Source organism: Rhamphochromis longiceps, linkage group LG22 (genome assembly GCF_057381845.1).
Source record: "Rhamphochromis longiceps isolate RC_006_pf linkage group LG22, R_longiceps_female_GT1.1, whole genome shotgun sequence".
NCBI lineage: Eukaryota > Metazoa > Chordata > Actinopteri > Cichliformes > Cichlidae > Rhamphochromis > Rhamphochromis longiceps.
In genome coordinates this window covers 9,836,561-9,863,393 of record NC_140577.1, presented here as the reverse complement: position 1 = coordinate 9,863,393, position 26,833 = coordinate 9,836,561, and the positions used below count along the sequence as shown (strand labels likewise).

At 39.0% G+C, this 26,833-nt stretch overlaps 2 protein-coding genes across 2 annotated transcripts; one reads left to right on the top strand and one right to left on the bottom strand.

The window, feature by feature from the left end:
* Positions 1-465: 465 nt before the first annotated feature.
* Positions 466-2,233, bottom strand: cdca5 (cell division cycle associated 5). Its single transcript, XM_085396101.1, has one exon. It carries the CDS (start codon positions 2,095-2,097, stop codon positions 1,309-1,311), a length of 789 nt encoding a protein of 262 aa, XP_085252227.1. The 5' UTR covers positions 2,098-2,233; the 3' UTR covers positions 466-1,308.
* Positions 2,234-2,240: 7 nt separating this feature from the next.
* Positions 2,241-22,525, top strand: psmb2 (proteasome 20S subunit beta 2). The gene is made up of 6 exons (XM_085396102.1): positions 2,241-2,460; positions 3,917-4,039; positions 4,176-4,246; positions 19,709-19,871; positions 20,171-20,220; positions 22,289-22,525. Exons 1-6 carry the CDS (start codon positions 2,370-2,372, stop codon positions 22,388-22,390), a joined length of 600 nt encoding a protein of 199 aa, XP_085252228.1. The 5' UTR covers positions 2,241-2,369; the 3' UTR covers positions 22,391-22,525.
* Positions 22,526-26,833: the final 4,308 nt, after the last annotated feature.

Below are 26,833 nucleotides of genomic sequence, written 5' to 3'. Positions count from 1 at the left end.
AAATCCTGACATGTTTTCAAGAAGCACTGGTTACTCACAACATAGCTCCTTGTTAGTGCAAATTATCCTCTCTATCCACTCCTTTAAAAGACTCTGGAGGAAAAATGTCCACCACTCTCATTAAATAGAGACAGTTTGCCCACTCAGTCATTCAGTTCACCTCATCATAACCACTGGAGACCACCTCTTTGCTGTCAGCATGCTTGGTTGGCACCTTGTTAGTCTGTTCTGGCTAATCCTGAGTGCCATCATCAGGCAATAACTTCAAAACACAAAATACTAGTGACAGATTAAATAAACAGATTTCTGTGAAATATTCATTTTACAGCTGGAATAAGATGAAAATACCATTTATAATGTTGCTAGTCTGTGATGGTCATCTTTGTTATTTTTTATTTCTTCTTTTGTTTTATAAATTAAGATATTGTGTGTAATTTGGGGAAAATAAAGGATAAAACACTATACTTTGACTCAGACGTCAGATCTGGCATTAGCATTTATTTACATGAAAATTTCCAAGAAAAGACACATAAGAAAACAGTTCAGGACAAGAGTATTGGCAACTGCTATTGAACCTTTGTGTCAATAAATGTGGATTCAAACACTCTATAAAAGAGAAAATACCCTGGTTTTAGATATAGAAAATAATACCAAAATCTTTTGTTTGCAGCCTCTATTAAAAACATTAAAAGAAACAAAATGTACTCTACAGGGTAGAAAACTGGCCCTTTGAAGGCTACAACTCCCCCCGTATTATGCGTCCAGGGTGACACAAGATTCTTTTTGTCTTTGTTTTATTCTTATTTATTCAACCCTTATGCCAGGGGAGATAATGAAATATTCATAATAAGATTAAAATAAGAACACAACTGTTTTAAAAGCCTTTAAGATCCCACCAGAGTAAAAGCGATGGTCACACACCAGATAAAAATCAGTGAAAGGCATCTTATTTGAAAAATACCAGCACCAGTCAACAATCCTGATATATTTGTGCATCCTGACTGATTATGCTACAGGTGAATGTATCTAAACATTTTAATTTTGGTCTTGTTTATGTAACTATGGGGCCATTATAACATCAAAAACTATCCTGTCTGTAAGCATCCACAAAATGACTAGCAATCACATTAAGAGCAAACTCCAAAATGATCAAACTTTACAATAAGAACAAATAGAAACAGATAAAACTTTAATGTTTTGAGTAAGAAAAGCACATTTTCAGCAGAGTCCTCCCAGAGTCAGTGTTTGTATGCATGTCTGTGACAAACACAAGCATGCTGCCAAGTCTTTCTTTTTTCCCTTGAATATTTACTCCACGACCAGTTCAAACTCCTCAGCCTGGTCAAACTCTGCATTCATCTTTGCAGCCAGAGCGTCCAGTTCCGTGGTGTCTATCTGCTGGACCTTCTTCTTCCTCCTCCTCCTCCTCCTCTCCTTCACCACAGCCACTCCGGGGATGTCTGGGTCCGGCTCGGGGAAAGCTGAACCACCGCAGTCATCAGCCTCAAGCAAAGACGTGAATGAGTTCAGTCCTGTAAAGGATCCTGCAGAAACCTCCAGGCCAAACTTGGACACCCCGGCTCTCCGGACCTCTGGGGTTTTCAGCTTCTCAAAGCCGAATAAAGTCTCACGAGACTCGGGGCTGTTGAATGAATTCTCGCTGAGCTTGCTGTAAGATCGGCGTACCTTCTGCGACCACACCGCGTCCTCTGGATCCATCTGCGGGGTGTGAGAAGCGGGCGGCGGTGATGAGGGGAGGATCGGTGAAGGCATAGTGGCCTTTTTCTTCTTAGCCGAGGAAGAGCTGCTCTCTCGGCCCGGGACGGGACCGGGCGTGGAGACCTTCGGCTTTTTCTGCTGGATGCCCTCAGAGCTGGACGGCCTCGGCGTGTTCTCCTTGTTCTGTTCCGATAACGCGACTGTTTTTCTGGGCGCTATTTTTCTTACGGTGATTGAGCGTTTAACAGCGAGAGACGGCAGCGCCATTTTGTTGTCACTTTGAGCTTGCGGAGAGCTCAGCCGCGGGGAGCGTCTCCGCTGCGAGCTGTCAATGCTATTAGAGTCCGTCATTATGCTCCGAGGAGTCCCTTCGTTCATCCCAACAGTCTCTTGAAGAAACTCCAGATACTTTCCCCTTCTTACAGCAGATCAGACTGTAACTCAACCAACACAGGTCACACAACAACAGCGAACGTTCAAATTGCCCGCCCGCGTCGCGTGAAAAATATGAGCTTCCTTTGCTGTGACGTAAACACTGTGCGCCGGCTATCACAAACTTTTGCTGTGTAATCCATACAGGCGAGGCTAAGAGACTGCTCATAATTTAATCTGTTTTATATAAATACTCCAACTTGTATCAGGTCAACAGAATGGAATATTTAATCGGGATACAGGGACCGGATTTTGTCCTCGTCGCCGCTGATAATGTTGCAGCAAGCAGCATCATTCAGATGAAACACGGTATGACAACGCGTTAGCTTATAGCGTTAGCCGCATAGCCGGTTATTTTAGACAGATTTGCTAACATAGCTACATTTTAGAGTCTCTAAATGCATTAAATCGGCTTTCTGCTTCTAATAAGTACTACTTGAACCAATTTTTTATTCATTTTGCTAAATATTTACATGTAACTACACACTGAATGTGACTAAAGCTAGCCAAGCTAACAGTAAGGTAGCAAATAATATCTTCTATCGCAGTTTGATGTTTTTTCTCAGCATTATCATAACCTTTTCCTAGCTAATAGATCAACTCTACATTTCATTCGTAACTAAAGTTGGCAACCTTAGCATGAGTTGCCATAAGAAGGTTACTGACAACGAAAGTGAAAGTCACTGTATCACTGTGGAAATGGAAGTTTACTTACACTCACCATGGATAATTTTAGCCTATTAATAAGATTTGTTTGATCTGTTCTTTTTGCAGAGTGAAATGATTGTACAGCATGTGTCTTTAATGAATATAAAAATGAGAGTTGGGAGAACAAGTTTGAATTTACTTCGTATTTGGTTCACTTAGCAAGTTGTACCTTGATCTTATATTTTTGGAAGGCATCAACAGACTTCTGGCATAATTCTGACTGAGTTTTGACCACAATTCTTGATGCTTCAACCTGCAAGCTGTTAAATTGGGTTGAGGTTGAAGAATTTGGAGGTAGTCCTTCATTATTATTCTGTGCACTTTGTTTAAAGTACCAGCACCACTGCCAGCAAACTGCCCCAGAGCATGATGCTACCACCAGGCTTAACAGGTCATGCAGTGTTTTTACATCTGAAAGCCTCACCTTTACTCCTCCAAACAACATCTTGTCATTGTGGCCATATACTTAAATTATTGTCTTGTCTGGCCGTAATACTTTGATCGTTGAGTGATCCATGTGGTCAGCAATTTTGGAGCACGGGCTTCTTTTCTGGTGGGCACCCTCTCAGTCCATGGTGATGCAAACACCCTTTGCTGTGCATTGTGCCACCAGCAGTTTTAATTTCATGGTTGGCTTGAGCCTTGGTGGTTCCTGAACAGCCTAATTAGTTTCCTCTCATCTGAAAGTGACTATTTGGGTCTTTCCCCAGGTGTTTGCAAAGTGGTGACACATCCATACAACTTGTACTTGCATTCATTTGTTTCAACTGATGATCTTGGAATCTGTAGTTGTTCTGAGATGGCTCCAAGAGATCTTCCTAACTTGTGTAAATCTATAGTTTCTTGGGCTTTTTCATTGTTCTGAGTATTTGCCAATCCAAATAGTGGTGTCAGTCAAATCCTTTTTATGCTGGAAAAAGAACAGTTCAAAGAAATCATCAATAGCCCAAAGTTACCATGGTCATGATTAGTGTGTGTGTATAAAGGTTTGACTACAAACTATAAGACAATTTAGGAACAGACTAATGAATTTGTGTTCTTCCTTATATTTTTTCAGACTATGACAAGATGTTCAAGCTCAGTGAGAAGATTTTGCTGCTGTGTGTGGGAGAAGCTGGAGACACAGTGCAGTTCGCAGAGTACATCCAGAAGAATGTGCAGCTCTACAAAATGAGGAACGGTAAGAACCTCAGACATGATTGTTGTGATGCTGCTGGTGCTTATAGGTTTTAAGTTTAACTCTAAAATGTTTTTGGGAAACCAGTTTGCTTGCTAAAAACATTTATATTCAAAGCTTTGTGCCTTCTTTTTCTTAGGTTATGAGCTCAGTCCATCAGCAGCAGCAAACTTCACGCGAAAGAACCTGGCAGACTATCTTCGGAGCAGGGTAAATGTCCTGATATATTTATTAAAAAAAAGAATAATATAGTATGGCTACACAGATATAAAGTCAAAGTGATCAATTTTATTTTAATCTTTGTGTCTCATTAATTTTTGCACCGGCTAATCGAAGACGGTGTGGTAAAGAGTTGGAAAACTGTAAAGTATTTAAGTTTGTTTTTTTTTGTTTTTTGTTATAATGAAGTTTTCTTTATTTCTTTCGCACTGAAGAAGTTTGGAGGTAGCACATAACAGAAACCAGATAAGTAAGAACAAACTTTTGACAGATTTTACACATCAACATTGACCTTGAGTGGAATGGAGATGATCTGTACATCCCCAGATACTACAGTCCATTTTACTGTGTGCTTTTTTTCTTTTTTTTAATTGAAGAAGAATGGCTTCAAGCATTGTCTTTTAATATAAGAATTAGCTTGAAATTATAGGTGTATTCGTTATTTCGCCAAGTAAAAAACTTTGTCTGAGTTGTTAATTTGTTGGCACAGTGAAGATTACCTGATATATATAGTCATTCAATGCTGAAAACAATAGGGTTGCGCTTGAATCCAAGTTATATCAGTAGAATCAGATTTGATCATAATATTCTCGCGTCTTTTTTTGTTTTTGTTTAGTCGGTTTTAGTTAATTGTATTTCTTTTGCAGTGACCAGTCATTCTTCTTTAGTTTGTGGTTCCTTGTCCATCCACTTATTAGTTGTTTGTTATAAGTAATACTTTAGGAAGATATTTTTTCTTAAATGTACAAATCAGTTAATATATTACCTAAATGTCAAAGGAAGCTAAACATTTTTAAGCACTGACTTGACTAAGTCAACACCTTTATGTTTATCTGTGGAGGAAAGTGTTGAGTTTCCAGCAGTATATGCCACACCATCAGGACCCCACTCTCTATTTTGGGTCCATTAATGTGCCAATTTAGACTTGTGAAAAAAGAGATCCTTAGAAAAGTGAAATTCACAAACAAGTTCATAAGTTTGGATAGAAAAAAGATTAAAAAAAAACAATTAACAAAGTGGAAAAACATTTTTTTACTTTACCTTGTGTATCAGAAATCCACACGTTTTTTATTATTATTATTATTATTATTATTATTATTATTATATGTTTGATATTGTAAAAAATTATTTGTCCCTGTTGAATGCGGCCTCACCTAAGTGCTATTTTTTTTTTAACTGTCACAGCCACGAGCTTGATGTAAAGCAGTGGTCGTAACCTGTGTTTTGTGAGAGCTGCTTTCTCTTGCCCCGGGGAAAATGTGGTCTGTTGAGACTAGAGAGCAGAGACTACAATCATAACCAGCATAATTGTTTGACTTCAGGTGCCTCATACACACTATGCAGACATAAAGAAGTGATATCTTTTGTAGATGAAAAAATTTCTCCACTCTGCTTATTCAGAGTTTGATCATTGTAACTGATCCTTCGCAGGTGAGTCTCCACAAGTCCGTTAAGTTTTGTCTTAATGAGTGAAATCATAATTGGTGTAAGGGTTTAACGTTTCAAAAATGAGTGCAGATAAAACAAAATAAAGAAATCAGCAAAATAATGCAACATATATCATATTTGGTCTTTTGCTAAACATTTTTTCGTCACTAGTTTCAGATGTGATTGAGCCCAAATGACTATCATGTCTAACAGAAAACAACCTGCGCTCGCTTAGTTTCCCCACACATATGTCATCTTGCAAAGATGCATTTGTTCTGCCTTGGACTCTCTGTCTTCCTCCATATTTTACTTTTTGCTTCAAGTATACTTCTACCCTTTTGCCCATTTTCAAATCATCTCAACACTAGTATCCTTGTATATTTTCTCTGTTAACAAAACAGTTGCTAATTAATCCCAAGTTCTAGTGGTCACCGTCTGAATTAAGCATATTCATCCTGGAGTAATGAATGAACATACCTATAAATATTTTAATTTCTATTTTAAATTTATTACACTCTTCTGCCAGTATTTGCAATCTCATTTGGCTTAAGGGAACAAATGATAAAATCACCAACTAATTCAAGTAAGACTAACCATATAAGGTAGGTTTACTCATCCAATTTAAAAATGTATTTTAGTTTCTACTTGAAATTCATTTTCTTTGCTCAAAATGAAAACATAGTAACAGAAGCCCTAAGTGTGTTGATGACACGGCAGTGCTGTGGTGGTGCTGAAGAGGTGGTATTACCAAGGAGCTCAGGTGGGAATGAACTCCCACTTGAGTTGGCACATGTGTTTGTATCATTGTCAGCTTGAGACACTCATGTTAAACCAGCAGATGCATTTTGACAGAGCCAGGTACATTTGTCAGCTTGTTGTGAAAGGTGACTGAGGGTTCTCCCTCTGAGATTTCCTGTAACACCTGAGCCTGCAGGCCTGTCTCTCACCCTCACTACGCAGATCTGCTGAATGTCTTATCAAAAAATTCTGGTTTTGACCTTTAGTTCTTTATTACATCTTTTACACAACAAGACAGCCAAGCCTGAGAATGAGAAACACGCAAATTACTGCTACTTTATCTGTGTTACTTCATGCAGATGTTATATTGCAATATATAGAGCTGGGGGGGGGGGGTCAGTACCTTAACACTTTAATGTTAATTAACCATTTTATTTGTCTTTGTGTTAAAAATGTTCCTGGTGACTAATTTACTAGTAGCTAAAATATTTTAAAAAAGACTAGCCGAGTAGTGACTGTTCATGCACAGTGCAAGCTATTGGAAGAATGAACACTTGAGCTCAGTCAGGGTTAAATGCAGTCTGTAGAAAGATTGCATGTGTTTTTAAGAGTCCTGAGAAACTATTTATCACTTTCTTCTGTAGTCAGTTTATCTTTTCACATTCTTCAATTATCAAGTTCAATTTTAAATTCCAATGACATATGTGGCACTTCGGGCCATATATAATGAACCAATCCCAAGTTCAGTCTCCTGATAGCCTTATGAGTAAAGCGGGGATTACAGGGCAATACTTAACGCAAGTGCACTAAGGTCCATTTGGGTTCCAGTGACATAAATTTCATCAGTCAGTTTTTGCAAATGTCCCTCCAACATCCATTTGTCTGCTTTTTTTTTTCTTGACTGCACAGACTCATCTGCAGAACATTTACATTACAGTGCACCAACTATGCGGACTTTAAAGAAATATAAGAGGAATGACCGCTGAGCCATCAGGTCTCCAGCTGACCTAAGCTTAAAGCTGTTCAGCAGTCTAACACCTGGTTTCACTTCTTTTCACTTCACAACTTAAACCAGTTGTGGAACATGGTTGACAACCCCTGAGCCTGATTCTGTTGGAGGTTTCTTCCTGTTAAAAGGGTTTTTTCCTTCTCACTGTCACAAAGTGCTTGATCATAGTGAGGGGGTTTCGTATATCATATCTTCTCTGTGGCTAGGCGATGGACCAACAACAGCACAAGCATGACTAGCCCACAGATTGGTTGTGTTTTGGCATGGCCCCCCATCTTGACAACAGACACTCTAAAGGTAGACGAACGGTCTACACGTTACCACACCCGAATCATCATTTCCCCATATGCACCAGATCTTCCTCATGCAGGTTGTAATACCAAATTGACTAAAACAAAATACCTTTACTACCCTTTTTTTTTTTTTTTTTTTTTTTTTTTTTTTTTTAAATTACAGTTTTGTATTTTTATGTATTTTCTTGCATATACAATATGATGTCAGTTAGTTCTGGTTTTCTAGTTTTATTTTTAGTTCTGTTACCTGAAATTTTATTCCGCACATAGCCAAAACTAAATATTAACACTAACCATAATAATCCTGCTTGTTCATTATTAAGTCAAGAATGATTAGTTTAACTAACTGTGAGGGCAGCATCCCACACTCTTACTTTTGTGTTGGGGGGGCGTTTATTTCTCATTTTAAGAAGTTGACAAACATCTCTCTGATTGGCCTTAAGAGCTTTACAGTTTATCGTGCACACAGCCTTCCCTGTCCTTAAAGCCTTAATACTGATGTAGGAAAACTTTTTGACAAGAACAAAATATGCCAAAGGGTTTAACTCATCAATGTTACAGACTTTGGCCTAAAGTTAAAATAGTGTCCTGATCGGGAAATCGTGAAATCAAAATATGTCTGTTTCGATACTTGATGCGTGGAAACTTCTCTAACTCTTCACAGAAATGTTTGGATTTATAAAACCTGATATTTTTTTTTCCCCTGTCTCTCCAAAGGGGAATTTCTGACATCCCCCTAAAGAAGTTTTAGTCAGAGCTAAAAAGTTTTATAAATAAAGTAACATATTCTTGAGCATACTTTACATTTTTGTTCTCAGAAAGTCAGAAATGACAGGCAAATTAATAGGTGCTCATCAGATAAGGTCACACGTTGCTCTTATGAGTTACTGCGACTTTTTTGATTTTACAAAAACAAAATCATTTTTCTTTATCGAGTTTTGATTGTTTTTCTAAAAACATGCTATTATCTCATAGCATTTAATAGATTGAGATTTCATTCATGGTTGTTCGTTTGTAGCCCATTCAACCAAAGTACAGTTGAGCTCATGCCATTCGCCTGTCCTTCCATAGTTCACAAGAATCACTCCTACAGTACTGGTCAGAACTTAATCGAACTATAGCCTGCTGTAGGTAGGAGGAGGTAGAGAAGGTCATGTATAAGGTTGGTGGTTCGATACCTGGAGTCTTTAATCTGCATGTTGGACAAGAAACTGAACCGAGTTTTCCCATCCATTGATCTGTGAATGTTATAAAAGTGCTTAGGCAGAGAAAGTGTGGGTACGAATGGCTGAATGAGGTGTTTTGAGTGCTCATATGGAGTAGAAAAGCGCTATACAAGTACCGCTCCATTTACAGTTGGGTCTTCAGCCAAACTGCTCATATTTATTTTCAGTGTTGCCAGATTTTATTTGTCCTAGAGATGACTGTCTGTGATGTGATGAGAGTCGTGGACTACTCATTGGAGTTTAATTCTCCTTTGTTTTTGCAATACAGCCAAATGATAACAGCAAAACTTTTCACTTTCTTTCTGTACTTCACATATTACAATAACATGTGAATTGCAATATCTTTCCTGAGAATGTTTTAATCTATGTGTCAAGTTCTTTTAGCACAGTAAGAGGAGATGCTGAAGGTTTCTTCCTGTTAAAATGGAGTTTTTCCTCCCACTGTTGCCAAAATGTGTTTTGTAGGCTCCCGACCTTGTAATATAAAGCACTTTGGGGCAACAGTTTTTGTGATTTGGCGCTATATAAATAAAATTGAATTGAGTCAAATTACAGTTTATTTTTCTGCAGAGATTGCAATGTCTGAATCTTTGTTTTATGCATTTAGCTTATAATGTGAATTTTCCTATGAAACCAAAGCATTATACTTGAGTAGCTGGAACTAGAACTGCATAACATTTGGATCTTTGGTTTGAACAGTTGCTTTGAAGTTCAAACTAGTCTAAAAACTAATGATTTAATTTGTTTTAACCTGCAGTACACATGCACAGCTTCGTTCTTTTTCTTTTTTCTTTTTTTAAACTCTCTACTGAAGACATCTGTATGGTCCTCGATGCATCTCATGCAGTAATTTGTTAAGAGTAGTGTAGCTGCTGCCTGTCACAATAGCAGGAGGGTGAAAATAATTACAAAAAACAATTAGTGTGGCAGAGAAGGGAATGTGGGACACATCGAACGGGGGATAGGGGCAGAGGAGCAGCAGCAGGAGGAGTAGAAGAAGTGGAGGTCTCGAGGGAAACGGCTAAACCCAGTAGACAACAGCACACTGACTGGAGTGCGAGAAGGAGTAGGAGTCAACTTACTCACAAAATACAATATACATGCACACAGAGGGACCTATAGGATCGAGATGGTTTTATTCAGTCAAGGTTGTGCATGTTGTGGGATAACATTTATATTCATGTCTTGCCATAAGCTGCAAGTGTATCGTTATTTTTGTGCCTCACGGATATGAATTTGGCTTTATGAGTGCAGGATTTAGTAATGCTGCGTTCTCAGGAGTGCTCAGAAACTGAAGCAATAGCACTTTCTCTTCTGCATCCCACACCTTCCTCCAGCTATGCTCTCCTCACATTCATCAACCTCCAGAGTACACGGACATTTGCAAATTATGTTGTATAAACAAGTTTTTTTTTTCATGCCGCTACCCACCCCCCCACCCCCCGCAGAACATCTTGTATATGTAGAATAACTAATGTGTCTTGTCTTTTTGAGAGTGAAACCGAGAAAGAGATCCTTGGCTGAAGTCTTGAACAGTCTACTGGGTGGATGTTATGATACATATTGCCATTCTGTGTTGGCCCTGAAGTTTATTTTTGGGTCAGTAATCGCTACCTAAAATAAATCTGAGCAATGCAATTAATGCAGCGTTTATGTCAAGACTTCAGGTCATTGATTATTTGTAAACAATTTTTCTGTTTAATCTGCCTTTTTTATTTTTTTATTTTTTTTTTTAAGATGAACAAAAAATCAACAGTGATATACAGAGGAAAGGTCAAGTTTCACAGAGGTATAGGTATAAACAAATGATTCGGGTTATTAAGAAAGAAAAGGAAATTTGAATATCATTTGACTATATGAAATCAGGGAATTTGGGATCATTTACCTGAAAAAATAAAACAAAATAAACAGATTTTTTCCTTCAGTAAATTTGGCTGATATTTCTGCCCACTATAATTATTAGTCAGGATTGTTAATCTGGTATTTTTGCTTTGATTTGATTTGACTAATGTGTTAACTCAGTGCCGACAGATGACCAGTTGTGTGTCTCTGTTTGGTCATTAACGTCCACAAAACCATATGAAGATAGACATTATTTTGATCCTACAGGCCAATTTCTCATATGTGGTTTGAGAACCCATTTGTTGACTAAATCTAAATTAGATGTAGATTAAGGTGAAAAATGCCAGGAGTCCAAGGGAATATGCTGCATATGTTGAAATATATTTTAATTAATATGATTAAATCATGTATAGCTATTTTTTTTCTCGTTATGCCATCTTTAAATTATCTTTTTACCCTCCTAAAAAATTTGTGATCCCACTTCCATGTCCAGAGCCCTAGGTTAAAAACCAGTGGCTGATAAATTAATCAGTGGTATATTGTTAATTCACATGGCTTTATTCCTGCAGGATAAATTAGAGATGAGTCCTTGAGTCTGAAAGATGTCATTCCCCAGTGGCCGCAGACCTCCGGGAGGTATAGTTAGCTAAAGTCAGCAGAGCATGTCGGCGCAGAGACATTGAAACCCTGCTCATATACGACTATGTGCTTACCAACCCGTTGCATAGAAAAAAAACAACCCTGGTAACCTCTAGAGTACTGCGTTCACTCAAGCTATAGAGAGGAGACAAAGGAGGGGGGGAAAGCAGCATAATCACCTGAGGCCTCGGTCTGCTGCATGCATATTAGCAATGATATGTGTGAAACTCACCGTAGAGCAAAGATCCAGGGCTGAATGCTTTGCCTCTGTTTGTTTTGCTGTTCCTCTTCATGTGCTGTGATGCACAGACAGGTCTCAAATTAAAGGAAAAAACCTGACCCTCTGACACAGTGAGAGGATCCAATGGCTCTGCCTTGATATGAGGAGTGGTTTACAGTCCACTTGTGCCTTTTATCAGCAGTTTATACTCACTTTTGTCATCCTGTTTTGATGTTGTGTATCAATCACAAATTAATCACCAGGATTGTTCTGGATGGACATGGACACTGTGATGTCACTCACTGATTTCGGTTTCTGTGTTTTGGCACATCACAATTAATGAATGTAAAGGAGAGTCAGGCTTGGTGAGATTTAGCTTAAATAGTTTCTAGATTGCTTTTAATATTTACAGCTATGTGTGATCCCGGCTGTTCAGATCTTTTGTAAATAAGAATTTTCCCATTTTTGTTTGCAGTAAAAGTGACTAAAAATGATAAAGTTAGAAGGAAATATGGTTGATCTATTGCTTTATAGAAACAAAAGGCAGGCTTATTTGACAAAAGCAAACTAAGTTAAGGAGGAACATGTTTTTAGTCCCAGGACAAAATAGAAGGAAATTCCTCAATCATGGATAAAGACACTGCAGATTGGGATTTTTGATACTGGTAGCTACAACAGGCCAAGACATGATGTTAATTTAATGGAGGGAACATCAAAAGGTTTGTAAATACAGCATTAAGCTGTTTTGAGGCTGATGAGGAACCTTAAATGTCCCATTTGAACAAGTAGGTGACATTCAGTCTGTTAATTTTTTTTACCATTTTCTATAAGACTGCTGCAACAGTTAGATCGCTGCAGTGCAGTGGTGATCTACAGCTCACCCCGTATGGGTTTGTAAAATATTTTTAAGCATGGGCACACAGTGGGTACAAATAATTACTGGCACCATATTGCACGCGGCTCCCCTGCTCCTGCACAGATGAACAATTAATACAGCAGATTGAGGAGAAATGCCAATAAAGAGAACATGCCCCGGGGCAGGGTGCAAAAATAAGGGGAAGGGAGGGAGGGGGGAGAGATGGCAGGAAGGGAAGTGCTGGAACGTGGCAGAGGAGTGTTTAGGGATGACTTTGTGATGGTTTTTTAGAAGCCTGACCTTAATTTGTGTTCACAACTACAGAGAAGTTTCTTCGTGGTTTAGACGAGAAGACGGATGCCTCTCTCCTGCCTACAAAAAATAGTTTGCTACGTTTAAATCGCACAAAGACTGGAAATTGGTAGGAAGAGCCAGATTAGGGCTTTGGAGTATTTATAAAAATGCAGATATCTGTAGGCAAGCTACCAGAAGTTTCCTGGTTTGTGTGTCTAGAGCAATATCAACCAGTCAAAAAAAGTTAAGTGTTTCTACATTTGTAAATAACCACTGCCACAGGATTAGGAAGTTTAGGGTCAGATATATGATGCCTAACCCTGGGAACTCACAAAGGGTGTTTCTATTAGGCCGTGTGACCAACAAAAATTTGGTCGATCATCTTCTAATCACACCAGGAGTGTTTCAGAAGTTATTTTACTACAGGTGAGCAGATCTACCCAATATTCATAGTATCAAAACGAAACATGCACTATGAAAGATGTCTGAACCTTTTTGTGCTGACTGTCACGTCTATTTTATTTATAGGCTAAAGAACATTTACATGAAAGGTGTGCTTTGTTGGTTAATAAGTTGTGGAAAGTAAAAATCACATTGGTTTAGTGGTGATTGAAGTGTCCAGAATTTCAAAATTGACGATGATTCATCTCATAAATCGTGACACACTGTTCTCTCCTCACTATCGGTAATACTGGCCCTCTATGTACTTGGTATCAAATTGATACTGGTCGTGTTCGTGTGGTTGTTGCGGGCTGATTATTAGACCTTGCGTTGTTTAGAGTGAAGTACACCTTCTGAAGTGCTCTGCAGCACTTTTGGTAGAAATGCAAACATTGTCTTGAGTGGTGACTGATTGGTTGGAGAAACGTAACACTGCCCAGGCTGTTCTCCGGATTTGTCTTCAGGTTATAGCCAGCTGGTACCCACTTGGTTCTATGTGAGCAAAAACCATTTTAAAGCTCACTGAGAAACACTAGAGCTGTTGATTATTTTATTTTTTTTAGTAAGGTGGTGGACACATTGGGGAACATGCTGTTAGGGCTGGGCCATATTATACCGTTCACGGTAATACCGGTATAATGTTAGGCAACGATAGGAAAAAGAAATATCGCGATAGAATATGAGTAAAACGCGCATGCGCAGTGCCTTTGTTTTCATACGCACATGGCCGATTGTTGAGTGAAACAGATGAACCAGAATTGGTTTGTAAAAATGGTGCAACTTCAGTGATGTGGAACTGGTTTGGTGTTTGTCCGTCAGATACATGACAAAGCACATTTTTTTGCAGAACATGCAAGCGGCCGTCGTTATTGTCGGACTAAGATGCTCTTAAATCTGGGAGTAATCTGGGTCCTAAACTCCATATACTTCAGGTCAAATGAACACTGCAACATCACTGAGAGTTAAAAACTGTCTAAATTCTTTCATCTTTAATAAAACGATCAGCATTGCTGCTTTACCAGGTGTAACTATGAAGTTTAACTTCCAGGCATCCATGAAAACAAAATTTATTACATTTAACGAGTTAGAAGTTAGCAGGAAGCTAGCGGAAGCTAGCGGAAGTTAGCTCGCTAGTTTCGCTAGCATGTTCTGACTGAGAGACAGAGATTTCTGAAAAAAATCAAACGTACAGCTCTGCTATCACTTCCTACATAAATGAAGACAGGAAACTAAACAGCAGTGACGTTTATAGGGTTACTGAAGTTGGGCTAGCTGGTATTTAATGATGTGCTACGTGATCGCTAGCAACACAGCTATGTTAGCATAATATAAACAGTGAAGCTGGAGGACGAACACTAACACTTTTCCACTTAAAAAAGTTAACGTTAAGGTTTCTGATAGTTAGAGACAAATGCAATCGCATGGCAGGATGCTGTAAACGGACCAAACTTCAGTCAGAAGAACAACTGAGATAATCCATCCACAATACGAGGTCAGTCATTAATATACTGCAACAACATGGGAATAGAGAAGCTGCCAGAGAATTCAACATTAATGAATCAATGGTACAGAAGTGGAGGAAGCAAGAAGAATGAGTTTAATAAAGTTTGATTTATCTGACTGCTTTGTTTCGCTTAATGTGCCTTATAATCCCGTGCACCTTATGGTCCGAAAAATACGTACTGCACACTGCAGTTTAATGTTGCAAAGCACCTCTTTTTAACTTCAGTGGATATTATACATGGTTATGCTCAGGATATGTCAGCCCATTTCTACTGGAAATGCCTTTTGGTTAAACTTTCAGCAAGGAATTTGCATTTGCACTGTTACATTTTTATAAAGCTTTAATGTACATAAAAACCAGCTTCTTGTTTAAGTGAAAATAAATGGAAGGTTGTGTTTTTGCGCTAGTAATGTTGTGGAGTTGTATTTTGTCTCGCCACAATTATATCGTCAGTTATATCGTTATCGCAAATTTTCAAATATATATCGTGATAAATATTTTTGGCCATATCGCCCTGCTCTACATGCTGTCGAGTCTGCTGACTTGGCCTGACTTGGGGAAAACACCCAATATTTTACGACTTCCTGAACAGCCGCCTTTAAATAGCAGATAAGAGATATAAGCACTTTGTTTTAATGGTTTGTTTGCCGTTGTTGTTAAGGAACACACATAAATTCTTAAAACCAAAAACACTGAGCGAGAGACTAAAAATTATAATTAGCAGATAGCCTGTGGCATTTCCAGATATGGATTAAGCCCATTTGTTGACTAAGGCTGAATTAGAAGTAGAAAAGGTGAAAAATGACAGTCGTTTGAGGGAACTACCTCCATATGTTAAAATTTATTCTAATTAACTAGATTCAATCGTCACAAATTAAAGACCAGTTAATGATCTGCTATGACAAATACTCATGGTTTTGAGACTGAAGTTCAGCAAACACGTGGACTCGTTACCTCAAAGCAGGTAAAGACCGCTCAAACATGATTGGTCAGTAGAACTTGGATTACAAGCAGGAACCCGAAAACGTATCCCTTGACTACAGACCTGAATATTATTACAGTTACAGTAAAATCCACCATAAGTTTGTAAAGTCTGTGTTGAAGCCTCAAGCTGAGTGTGTTCAAAGAGCGAGGGACAGATGTGACCGTTAGATCAACTTCATGTGTTAGTCAGTATGACCTGAAACTATCAACTGAGCCCTTAAACTCTGAGGTCACAGGACAGCCGTTTTACCACAGATTTTTACATAAATAAGTGTTTGCAGTCAGAGGAGTCGCCCCCTACTGGCCAGTAGATAGAACGTAAGTTTAAAGCACATTCACATTTGTTTACTTTTCACTTTCAGAACTAAAAGCTACATGTGTCTTTTATACTCTCTGATGATACTTACAGGGTTTGTTTGTTTGTTTGTTTGTTTTTAATTATTGCCTCTTGAAATTTTTGTGCATGCTTTAGCCTGTAGGTCACACACTTAAATTGGTCCTGCAAATGAAAATGTGCAGTTTCCATGTTACTGTGTCACTCGCAAAAGCCAAATTTGTAAAGTTACACATTGGAGCTATGAAAGGAGGGGCAGTGTTGGAGTAATTCTTGGCTAGCTGTTCCTCCATCTAAAGCAGGTTTTTGTCTGCTTAAGGCGATGGCATGGGTTACGGGTGAAGCCTTTTGTCTCATGGCCCAACAGTCGCCTTGCTTGGCTGTGAGCAGGAGTCACGGCAGGGAGGATTAAAACATATGATGTGTATTGTTTGCGTATTAACTGAGGTGTGAGTTCAGGTGGTAGGGTTAACAAGGTGCCTGTTCCCTCCGAGGTGACATGGGAAAGGGAAGGTTATTTTGATGCCAAGACTGTATCATTGTTACATGTAACCAGTGAGACAGCTGTCTGGTGGGCGGGGGTGACGCCACTGGGGCGTTTGCAAGCTCACATAGGAGTTAAAACACACACACATAAACACACACACATTAAGATATTCATCCTGAGATTCACGCTCATTGTGCACTCCTGCAAACACCATTTCTCAGTGTGTGTGTGTGTGTGTGCGCATTCGAAACCATCGTTAAAATACACCCACATTAAAGCCTGCTCCCACAGGGAGCGCAGCGATCATCGTTGCCCTCATGGCACACGCAGCGCCAACCCACAAGTCACAGAAACAAGCAGGTTGTCTCAGACATGAATTAAAGCACGAGGGCAGGTGCCTGGCGTAATGCGAGTCTTATTGTCGTTAAGACTCCCCATTTTCCTCCTCGTGCGACACATTACCCTTCTGCTTCTACTTCAGTCAAGAATTTAGGCCACAAGTTGTTTTAACCCCCTCCCAAAAAAATTAGTCCTGGTTTAAAGGGATTTTTTTTTTCTATTGAAAATGAGAAACAAGAGCTTGCAACAGCGAAGATAGAAAGTTGGTGTTTTGGAGGAAGAGAAGGGAGACGAGGCTGGGAGCGTTAAAGATGTAATTTGAAAAGAGAGAGGGGGTAGGGGCAAGAGAAACGACTTTAGAAGTTTTTAATGAGCCCTGGCGCTACTCCAGGGCACAGGGTGAAGGCAGCAGAGAGAGGAGGAGGAGTGGGGGGGCAAGGGAAAGAAGGGATGAAGACAGAGGGAGGGGGTAGGGATGGGGGGCGCTGGCTCCCAGCAGATGTCACACTGCCGATGACACCCTGATTCCTTTCCCCCCCCCCCTAAACACACAAAACACTCACCTCCTCTGTCCTGTGACCCACTATCACCTTTTCCGCTCCCTCCGTTGCACAGCCGCTCTCTGACTCCTCCGCTAGCGTGTCTCTCTGTCACACTGCTGCTTATGTTTTCTTAATGTTGCCGCTGTGTGCAGCACGCCACGTCTCTGCTAAGTGGAAAAATCAAAGTCGATAATTAGGAGCAATTTATTTGGGATAAGTTGAGAAAGAGAAGTTGCACTTTTCAAGTGCCGTCTTAATCTTGTGAGCTGGCTCCTGGAGTAAAATCATCTATGGAAGTGTTAGCACCTCTAATTGGAGCAGAGAAGTAAACTTTTTAAATGGAGACAGTAAACATAGCACCGTGTTTAAAATCGTACCACATGTGATGCCCGATGAGAGTAGAGGCCTGCAGCTGGTGGATCCAAAATTCACTCCTCAAAAAATATCCGAAAGCTTCTTAAGACACTTGTATTGTGTCTTCAGTGTTTCTGGAGCAGCTTTCCAGTATCTGAATAAATGCATCCAGTTGGCTTGTCAGAGGATTTCGATGGATGAGCAATAAAAGCAAGGATTAAATGCAGTAACCACTCGTAGGGCTGCTCAATTAATCGAATTTTAATCACGATTACGATCTGGGCTTTCAACGATCATTAAAAATGACTGAGCCGATTATTAGCCCCTCCCTCATTTATCCGCGACACCTTAAAGGCCGGTCCGTGAAAATATTGTCGGGCATAAACCGGCCCGTGGCGCAAAAAAGGTTGGAGACCGCTGATTAAGAGGACCCGAGGGAAGCTCGGAAAGCTAAGCAGAAGTTATTTGGAGAGTGACTGCCGTTGGTTGAAAAGAGAGTTAAAAAAAAAAACTTCAGTGGTGTTGCACACTATTTTATATTATTTTTTAAAGTCATTGTTAACCCTTTAAAGCCGGTCAGAGCAGCATGCTACGTTTTGCGTAACTATTTTTAAATCCCTGTAGAACCTGAACCGTGTAAGCTAGCGCAATAATTTGTTTTGCATATGAAACCGGAGGAGTTGTACTTACATCTGATGCCATCAGCTTGTCCTCGGTCACGGTTTCGTTCCACATATAGCTTTGCAAAAATTGCATAAAAAGCGCTTGCAGGAACAAAAACATAATATTCCAGAAACACGCTTTGCCGTTCCTATCAGCTGTTCGTAACACTTCCCACAGTGAAATGATGCACATGCTGTTTTCTTTGCAAATTTGCATCATAGGATTGTTTTTTGTTTTTCCTGCAGTGTATAAAAATTGCTGTATCTCCAAAATAAAACTATGAAGACACTCAAAATAAATTTCCTGTGGTGGGAAACTATTTTTTGCAACTTTATTGTATTTAAAGTTTTGAGGGATAAACCTCTTAAATTTCTCCAAGTAGAAATATATGTAAACAAAACAAAAGCGATTTTCAATTTTTTTTGTAGTTTATTGCACTTTTTTGCAATTTATGTAATTACTATGGACTTAATGCATACATATTATTAAAATATGGGCTATAACAGTTGTATTGATGTATAGCAACTTGAAATGCTCCCACAAATGGCACTACAGCATGTAAAAAAATAATATAAGCTCTGGTGGACTTGGTTCTATAGTAGGTCTTAAAGGGTTAAATAAATATCGTCAAATAATCGTGATCTCAATTTCAGTGAAAATAATCGTGATTATCATTTTTGCCATAATCGAGCAGCCCTAACCACTCGCCCTTTTGATGCTTTGGTTTTAAGCACTTTAAGCAATAAAGTTAAAAAAGGAGGAACAAATATGATAGAAATATTAAATATTATTGTACTATTCTTAGTTAGCGTATTGTCTGTCTTGTCTTAATGTTGGTTTAAAATGGAGCACTGTAACAAAAAATAATTTCCCCCAGGGATCAATAAAGTATTCTGATTCTGATATGATATCATATCTCATATCTGTCTTCCAGACTTACCCATAAATCTTTTAACAATCAGGCAGTCTAAACGAATCATAAAGTGTCCTTGACAGAGGTAACTGAGCTTATAGTCTCTGCATTGGTTTCTGACAACTTTGAGCTGCACGCGGGTGAATGTGAATGTGAAGTCTTCCTACAGGTGTTCATGAGCACTGATTTATGACATTTCTGATCCTGCAGCTCTGAACTAAATCGCACGTAGGAACCTGTTTCTAGAGGTGTTGCGTTTAAAACTGAACACATTTAGTTTGTTTTGTTCACGGTTATAAACTTGAATATTAATCCTCGGCTGCCTCCTCCTCCTCCTGCGTCTCCAGACTCCATACCACGTGAACCTGTTGCTGGCGGGCTATGATGACACAGACGGCCCGGGTCTCTACTACATGGACTACCTGTCTTCCCTGGCCAAGGCCCCCTTCGCTGCCCACGGCTACGGAGCCTACCTCACTCTTTCCATTCTTGACCGATACTACAGACCAGGTCAGTGCATACGGACGCCTCGTATCTTGTTGTTTTCTCTTCTTCTCATTGTTCCTGTGAGACAGAGAAATGGAGAGGATGATGAAATCACCGCGGAGGTTATAGAGTTTGTTCACACTCGGGTCAGGAGATTGGCTCGAGGTGTGGTGATAAACGACTTTTTCCTGGTGGTGATAAATGACTTTTTTTTTCCTCAGTCTTACAGCTCAAACTTTTTATGTTAATTCCAGCGTTTGTTAAAGTAACCTGTGACCCCTGTATAATGCACCACAAACTGTATTTTCTTTTTTTTGTTCTAGATCTGAGTCGGGATGAAGCGGTAGATCTGCTGAAGAAGTGTGTTGAAGAAGTGAGTTGAAGCAGTTTCTTTTTTCATTCGCATAAATGAAAGCCGATATTTATTCAAATATTTATTATGTCAAGACTAACGTCTGACAGTTCCACACATACTCTTGGGTATTTAATAGCCATACATGTATCTCCGCAGTATTTACAGCATCCATTTCCTGTCAGAGTTATAATACTTTTGTGAAGTTATTTCTTATTTCTTCTTCTTATTTCTTAGATTTTTCTTGTTTCCAGAGTAGATATACTTGTTAGTTTTTTGTTTCATTCCACATTTTTACTTATTTCACTCTGTTTTTGGTGATTATTTAAGTGATGTGGGAGTACTACAGTACAACCTCTTGACTCACAGTCATGTAGCTGTCTCAGCCTCGTACTGATGGTTGTGTTGAAAAAGACTGAATACAAGGACAGATGTTTTTGAGTTGACTGTAATACCTCTGATGTGGATTACACCTGAGAAAGGACAGCTGTGGAAAGTGTCCCGATCTAATTTCTGTGTGAAAAACATTTAAAGTAGCATTAGACAACTTCTACTACCCCCTGTGCTAATGTCCCAAAGCTCACACTGTTGGCCATTTTTAAAACACTTAAAACATTTTTAGTTACTTCGATTGTTCCAGTGTCCACAATTTCAGCGAGCTCGGTAACCTGGAAAGGCCAAAGCTCTGTCCACCTCCTGATTTGATTGGTTGAGATTTCTTACATGATCACAGACTGATTTTTTTTAAGATGTCAGTATTGTTTCACAAAGGTAAATCAGAAACACCTGATAATAATGTATTCTTACTTTTGATCACTCTTATGATCATAATCCAGTTTTTACATGAGAAAGCTGTTTCTGTTCTACTTATTATTGATTATTTTGCCTCTGTGGCCTCTAAGTGTTGCACCTGGAATTAAGATTCCAGGTTATCCGCCCATCCCAATCTTGTGGTGGTGATATCTTAGGATATAAATGGACTGATAGCGCTATTCTACTCTCCTGGAGTACTCAAAGCGCTTAATACAACATGCCACATTCACCCATTTAAACAAGCACTTTGTTGTACAATTTTAAGTTCTCACTAACATTCACACACATTCATATTCTGATGGACGTATCAGAGAGCAACTTAGGGTTAATATCTTGCCCAAGGATATTTGGCCTGCAGACTGGGGGGAGCCAGGGATCGAACCACCAACCTTCCGATCAGTAGATGACCTGCTCTACTGACTTAAGAGAAACTATTCAAATATTCCACAAGCTTACTGTCAGCTTAGCCTGTCATATTTTGGGGATGACTTATGAGTCGCACATTTATGAGTCAAGTCTTTTTCCTTCGGGAAGTCTGTGCATTTACTTATAATTTCTGGACATCTGATCGACGGTTATATTTTATGCATGAATAAATTAAACATAGTAATAAACTGGTTGGGAATCATTTTATTACAATCCTCCTAACTGTCTTATGTGACCGCACTTGTTCTCGTCCATAAATGAAGAAGAGATGAAAATATTGTGTGTTGTATTTACACTATAACTCAACAACAGAAGAGGCTTCTGACCATATTATTACATCTGCGTAGGTTTAGATTAGATCTGGTAACCCATGTTTTGGTGCCCACGCTCGAAGCTGTGACGCAGCGTCCCCATTTTAAAACTCTCTTTGCAGAAACATTCATATTTAAAGCTTTGCATATTTTCGTGGCTACAGATCAGAATAAAAGAGGAAATGCACTTAACACCTTTTACTGAAATCCTTTGAAACGTTCGCGTCACGTGTAATGGCAACTTGGGAGCTTTGATCAGTCTTGACACATTAATAGGTTCACATCATACAAACAGCAGGATATTTGAGTTTTTTGAACAGTGGCATGTATAGATTATTAAATATAACAGAGGTAAAAAAAATAGCTGGAGTGTAAATTATGTCACTTTTCACCTCTTTTCTTACCCTGCTTCTCTGCATCTATTTTTTATTTTATTTTTTTTTTAATAAAGTTTGATTTTCTGTAACTTCACCCCAAATCCTTTCATCTTATTTTGTTGTTAAATTTCCTCCTGTGTCTGCTCTCTCTCCCTCTCACAGCTCAACAAACGCTTCATCCTGAATCTCCCCTCCTTTACCGTCCGTTTGATTGACAAGGAGGGCATCCATGACCTGGAGAAGCTCACCCTCGGCGCCAAGTGACCGCACTGCAAAACTACCCACCATCACAATCGCTTCTCTCTCGTTCTCTCTCTCTTTTTTTTTTTTTTTTTTTTGTACCAGTGACCTCCCTGCTTTTTCTGTTCCAATAAAAAGTGACACACAGTTGAGATACAAGCTCTTTGTCCCTGTGGTGCTTTCTCGTTCTCTCGTGTGCTCATCTGCACATTGAATGAGAACAGCCTTCTGGCTGTGTACTTTGCACTTGTACTCAGTGAGAGGGCATGTGGGTAATGTACACTTGCTTACACTCCTCGTACACGTGTATTAAAACACGCGTGCACATGTAAAGAGAAAAGCAGCTTTCTTTTGATTGTGAGATTTATGGTAAAGACAAACACGTGTAGCACAAGCGAGAAGTAGTACGATCACACAAGCTGTGTGCAGGGTGACCACATGTCCTGCTTTATGTGGTGCTACACGGCATTTTTTATTCCTCGTTCGACTTTTTCACATCTCGAGACAATGTCGTACATTTTCACTGATTATGCAAGACGTACATAAAGTCTGGCTTTTACCCAGAACATGTGAAGGGAAAGCTTTTTATTATTATCACCTAGCACCCTGCCCTTTAAAGCGCCAAGAAGTCACAAGCTTTGCAGATTTTGTTGGACGTGATGAAAATGAAGCAACAGTATTTTCTGAGAAATAGATGGGTTATCTATTTTGTTGTTAGACATATTATGAACAGAAAAAGTGTAAAATAAATAAATGCATTTGGCAGTCTGGGTGCATCCTCTATTACTGTTGCCAGGCTAGAAAGCAGCTAAGCTTCCTTTTAGTTTTAATGCATTCACTTAGCAAAAGAGTTGCAAAAGTTGCATTTAGATCAAATAGATGTGCCTTCCTCCCACCACTGTTAACGTGTCCCACACAAACACTCGGTTTGTCCCACATGTTTTTCACCCCCCAAAAAGACTTTCAGGGCAGGGGAAAAAGGTCAACAGCAAAAATGGATGGTTACAATTATGTTTTTATTATTATTATTTCCCTAATTGCAAGCTTTTAAGAAGAATTAAACACACACACAGGACATATTCTATTATTATAGGGTTCAGTTGACCACCAATGATCAATTTGACTTCACATGTTTAAGAGAATGAAATGAACAAGAGCCCAGCACAGACATACAAACAACAAACTGCTCCTTCATTTCCACACGTTACAGTCCACATACCAGAAAACAAAAGAAAGAAAGAAACAACAACCTGCAGGGTTACAGCAAACTATTCTGACACTCAATAAAATCCAAAACATTCACTTCTTTAATAAACCTTCACAATCATGCACTGTTTGTCTGTCGCTGTCCTAAATTTCATTGAGTTTTTCTTTTCTTTTTTTAAGTAATGGTATTAACCTTTAAAAAATGCTTATTTTGTGGTAATTCTTTCTTCTGGATACAAATACATTAAAAGTAGTCTTTTTAAATAATCTTCTCTTTCTGCCAAACACAAACTTTTCCTTTATCTGCACACTTGTGTTCATATCTCCAGTATATATTTTTATTTTAACAGCTTAACTTGGCAGATGTTAAATGTGCTCAGCCAGTTATGGTGTGTTAATCTCAGGTGTGTCTACACAATCCGAGCTGCAGCACAAGCTGATTTCCAATCCTCTGCTGAGATTTCACTCAAACATTATTCACTGATTTAATTATGTATGTCGGTAAATGTATCGCCACGCGCATCTGTTAAATGATATTTACCTTTGAACAAGCTGAAATTGTTTGCTAGTGAGCCCTGTGTGTGGTTTGTTAAATATGAGCTGCCACATTTTGATTTACCTGTCAGGAAGAGATTAAACATTAATTATCAGTCAGGTTACATTTTACAGGTGTCCTGATTGATCACGTGAGCAGGTATTTCAAAGCTAGCACAAAAACACAACTTCCCCTGAATCTGATTCCATTTAAGATGATATAACAAGGTTATACCAGGGCAGCTACTCTGGTGTTAACAGAGAGACCAGTCAAACCAGTCAATGGGCTTTCAAAATAAAGTGTTCATATTGTAATCAGAAGAAGGGTTAACAACAAAGAACAACTGACTTCACAACCTCACATACAAATAAATTATAAACTACATTTTCACTTGAAATTTGAGAAGATTGCATACGGCTGATTGGTTCAGTTTGATATATACACCCTGAGATTGTCATTTCAAATTTTAAAGAGAAGTATTCTCATCCAAAGGCAATTTCGTGCATTTGTATAAAATAGTTATGAAGTTTTTTAGCTATAAATTTCCATAAGAGGACTTAAATTTAACCAATTCAGTCTACATCAAGGTCCGAACAGTAGATAAAGTTTGGGTTTGTTTTTTTTAAAGAGGGGCACAAAGAAAAAAAAAGAAGTAGATGAACCTCGTAAACTTTTGCTACAATAGCTAAAACAGTTTCAGATCGATGTTGGTCTGCTCAGTCTCAGTTTTTTCTCTCCCTAAATATTCAAAGATGGTGTTTAGAAAGGCTAAAAAAAGCAGTTTATCTGCTCAGAGGACGGTGGTTTATGTTGCTAATTATCTCCACTGTCCTGGTTTTTAGTTTTTCACTGGTATTGAGGAAGTGGTTACTTTTCTGGACATCAGCTGAGTTTTTAAATACTTTTTTCTATTTTTTTGGCAAAAATACTAAAGAGAAATACATCCTTGGATCATTCTGTGCCGCTGCAAAAGTATAAAATATCCTTCATTTACACCAAAAGTTTAAGAATTTCTGTTACAGTAGCCAAACCCCCAAACACAGCCTTAAATATAAAAGCTTAAAGAATAGCTCAATAACAGCAAAGTTTGGCAACATAAATACCTCAATGAGGAAAAACTAAATCATGAAATGCATTTAACTAATTAGAGACAACAAAATACAGTAGAAGGCTTTATCAAGTGAAACAGCTCAAATTTATATAAAGAAAAACAGATTAAAAATGGATTTCTAACTGTAAAAGTTTAATATAAACTGAGAATGAATCAAGTGTATTCAGGCTTGCGTTCAGTAAGCATTAAATGGTTTAGAGGGCCACCACTGGACCACGGTCCACACTTTAAACCCTGGATATGTTTATTTTTACCTTTTTATATCTAATTTAAATCCTTTTATTGCTAAAAAATTTGTCCAGTACTGAACCTTTAAGTGGAAATAAAAGAAAGGAATCTTTGTGATTCACTAACAAGAAGCTGAAACAAGAAGTTCATCGGTTTTGTCTGCGTATCAGAAGCATTACAGTAAACGAGCACACTTGCATGCAGCTGGAAATAAGAAAACCAGGCCAACCTCACAGCTGAGCTGGTGTGTGTTAGAGCGACTGTAAACCCATGTGTATGAGAGAGGGAGAGGCAGCGTGTGTGTGGCTCCATCATCCCATCTCCTCTCTCCGCCACAGACAGGTGATTAATAAACATTAAACAATCCCTCCTCTCTCAAACACACCGGAATCTGACGGGAAGAGCAGCATATGTTTGCCTGGAGGCACAGAGAGAGATGGAGAGCGGCCCTGCTGAGTGTCACATAGAGGGAGAGAAAAGGCGTGGTGGGGGGGGAGTTAGGTTACAGAGACGGAGATGAAGGGATGGGGTGGGAGGGGTGAGGGCGCTCACACAAGAGGGTAATGAGATGGGAGGAGAGAAGGGGAGATACGGCAGGTAGAGATGTTTGAGAATGTATGAGCAGGCGACATGTATGTGTGCGTTCCCTGGAAAGCAGTAATTGTGCTTAGCGTCTCATTCTGGTTAAATAAAGTGAAGGACTGAGCATGAGCGGTGGTCTGTGGGAGACGCGTGGAACAGACAGATGGGTTGAGGGGAAGCTGAGGTGTGCCTAGTTGGGCGCTGGAGGTCGTACTACTCCCAGGTACAGCGCTCAGGGCTGCAGCTGTGACACTGCTGTCTCCACAGGGGCCTCTGATGGAGGCCTGCATGCAAAAGAGGGTCACTGACGGTTTTTGGGGCCTTTGGGGAGCCATAGAAAGTATAAAAGATGGACATAGCTTCCAGGTCCGAAAGTTATTCCAAGGTATAAGTGCCTTAAATCTGAATTTTATTGAACCTCCACCAGAGGCTGAATCCTCTTGAAAGGCTTGGAAGTCTTTTTGTTGGAACGGTCTTTGGCTTCCTCTCTCTGTGATCTCAGTAAACAATTTTTCGATTAGTTTATATTCTCATTTAGGAGATTATGTACATGTACAATTGGGGAAAAAAAGACATTTATTTTGGAAATTACTGTCATTTTTAGAATCAGAAAGGAAAATGATCCAGAATGTGGTTTTAGAACAAAAGCTTCGAGGATTCAGATCAAGGATTTAAAACATGGCTTCACTAACCAAAAGCTCTCTCTGGCTTTTATTAATAATAATAATAATAATAATAATAATAATAATAATAATAATAATAATAATAATGGTCAGAGACAGTCACAACAGTGCTGCTGGAGGCC

Coding starts and splice junctions, on each gene's coding strand:
- cdca5 (XM_085396101.1), bottom strand. CDS start 2,097: ATGAACGAAGGGACTCCTCGGAGCATAATGACGGACTCTAATAGCATT.
- psmb2 (XM_085396102.1), top strand. CDS start 2,370: ATGGAATATTTAATCGGGATACAGGGACCGGATTTTGTCCTCGTCGCC. Junction 2,461..3,916: donor CATCATTCAGATGAAACACG/GTATGACAACGC, acceptor ATATTTTTTCAG/ACTATGACAAGATGTTCAAG. Junction 4,040..4,175: donor GCTCTACAAAATGAGGAACG/GTAAGAACCTCA, acceptor TCTTTTTCTTAG/GTTATGAGCTCAGTCCATCA.